This window comes from Oryx dammah, unplaced genomic scaffold, assembly GCF_014754425.2.
Source record: "Oryx dammah isolate SB20612 unplaced genomic scaffold, SCBI_Odam_1.1 HiC_scaffold_17, whole genome shotgun sequence".
NCBI lineage: Eukaryota > Metazoa > Chordata > Mammalia > Artiodactyla > Bovidae > Oryx > Oryx dammah.
In genome coordinates, this window is record NW_024070201.1 from 28,893,802 (window position 1) to 28,895,515 (window position 1,714).

At 52.2% G+C, this 1,714-nt stretch overlaps 1 protein-coding gene across 1 annotated transcript in view; it reads left to right on the plus strand.

Annotated features, from left to right (window-relative positions):
• Window positions 1-1,418, plus strand: part of VPS11 (VPS11 core subunit of CORVET and HOPS complexes) — a 10,541-nt gene extending 9,123 nt beyond the window's left edge. Inside the window, exons 15-16 of the mRNA XM_040258134.1 lie at window positions 549-771; window positions 895-1,418. Coding sequence (XP_040114068.1) covers window positions 549-771; window positions 895-1,059 — 388 coding nt within the window. The 3' untranslated portion in view covers window positions 1,060-1,418. The remainder of the gene's footprint in view (window positions 1-548; window positions 772-894) is intronic.
• The last annotated feature ends 296 nt before the right edge of the window (window positions 1,419-1,714 follow it).

Genomic DNA, 1,714 nt, shown 5'->3' on the forward strand with positions numbered 1-1,714 from the left:
GAAATTGAAAGAGAGATATCAATCCCCCCAATGGATTGGATGGACATGCTGGGAGCGTGCTGAGACTCCTTGAAAGCCCAGCATGGGGTCCTCCTGTGACCTCCTTTAGGTGGTAGGAAGAGCAGGGCTCGTAGTTCCTATTCATTCATTCATGGCTGCTCTGGGTCTTTGTTGCTGCACACTGACTCTTTTTAGTTGTGGTGAGCAGGGTCTACTCTAGTTGCAGGGCTTGAGCTTCTCATTGTGGTGGCATCTCTTGTTGATGAGAATGGACTTTAGGGTGTGTGGGCTTCTGTAGTTGGCGCCTTGTGGGCCCTAGAGCATGGGTTCAGTAATTGGAGGGCACAGGGTTAGTTGCCCCAGACTATGGATTGAACCTGTGTCCCCTGCATTAGCAAGGAGATTCTTAACCACTGGACCTGCAAGGGAGTCCCTTGTCGTTCCTTAATGGGGACGTCTCCTTGTTTTGTTGAGCTGTCTCCTCTTTCCACATGGCTCCTGGCCCTGCCCTCATTCTTTGCCACTCTTCTGGTCTCCCTTGCCTGTAGTCCAAAGATTTTCCAGAAGACCAAGTGCAGCATCTGTAACAGTGCCTTGGAGCTGCCCTCAGTCCACTTTCTCTGCGGCCACTCCTTCCACCAACACTGCTTTGAGAGTTACTCGGAAAGTGACGCTGACTGCCCCACCTGTCTCCCTGAAAACCGCAAGGTCATGGATATGATCCGGGCCCAGGAACAGAAGCGAGATCTCCACGATCAGTTTCAGCACCAGGTAGGGAGGGAGGCGTGGCCACATGACTGCCCCACCTACTGGAAGGCGGGGAGTGCTGGAGGGTCTACTGTTTTTTTTTCCTCTGCCTCTGAGTTCTGACTCCTACCTTTTCTCCCTCCTCAGCTCAAGTGCTCCAACGACAGCTTCTCTGTGATTGCTGACTACTTTGGCCGAGGTGTTTTCAACAAATTGACTCTGCTGACCGACCCGCCCACAGCCCGACTGACTGCAAGCCTGGAGGCCGGGCTGCAGCGGGACTTGCTCATGCACGCCAGGAGGGGCACTTAAGCAGCTAGTGGGAAGGGGTATGATGGTAGAGGCTCAGCAGCAGGGACACGGGGACAGAGACAGAGCTATTGCATAGGAGTCAGGGAGACCTGCCCAGGAACCCCCTCTCATCTGATGCCATTGCCCTCAGGACTTAAGGGGACTTTCTCTTCCTGCCTCCTCCTTTGGCTGGCCAATCCACCATTCCTCCTGTTGCCTTTCTGAGCAATGTAGATCATTCCAGACCAGTGGGGGAGGGTACCTCAGTAACCTCAGAGTCTGGACAATAGCTGCTTTATTCTGTATCCAAGAGCACCAGGCTGTGCTTGGGTCCTGGCTCCCAGAGTCTATAAATAAAAGCATATAATGATTGCATGGTTGAAGGATTTATTATGGAGACTTCCTGGTGATTCTTAACTGCAAAATGTACTTCTTTCCCTCTGCTCTCCTAGAGCATCCTTTCCCTTCCTATAGAGTTCCTTAAAGATGATGTTAATGAGACTTCACGCCAGTAACGAGTCGGGCCTCTGGCATTTAGCACGGTTCAGTTTACTGAAGAACGTCTGCAAAGGCTAAGGCCTGAGACCCAAGAGCAGCCTGGACTAAGGCTGCTCTGTAGTGTGGCTAGTCTCTGTGGCTCTTGTGTGGACTAGGTATTCAGGCAGGAGGCAGATTC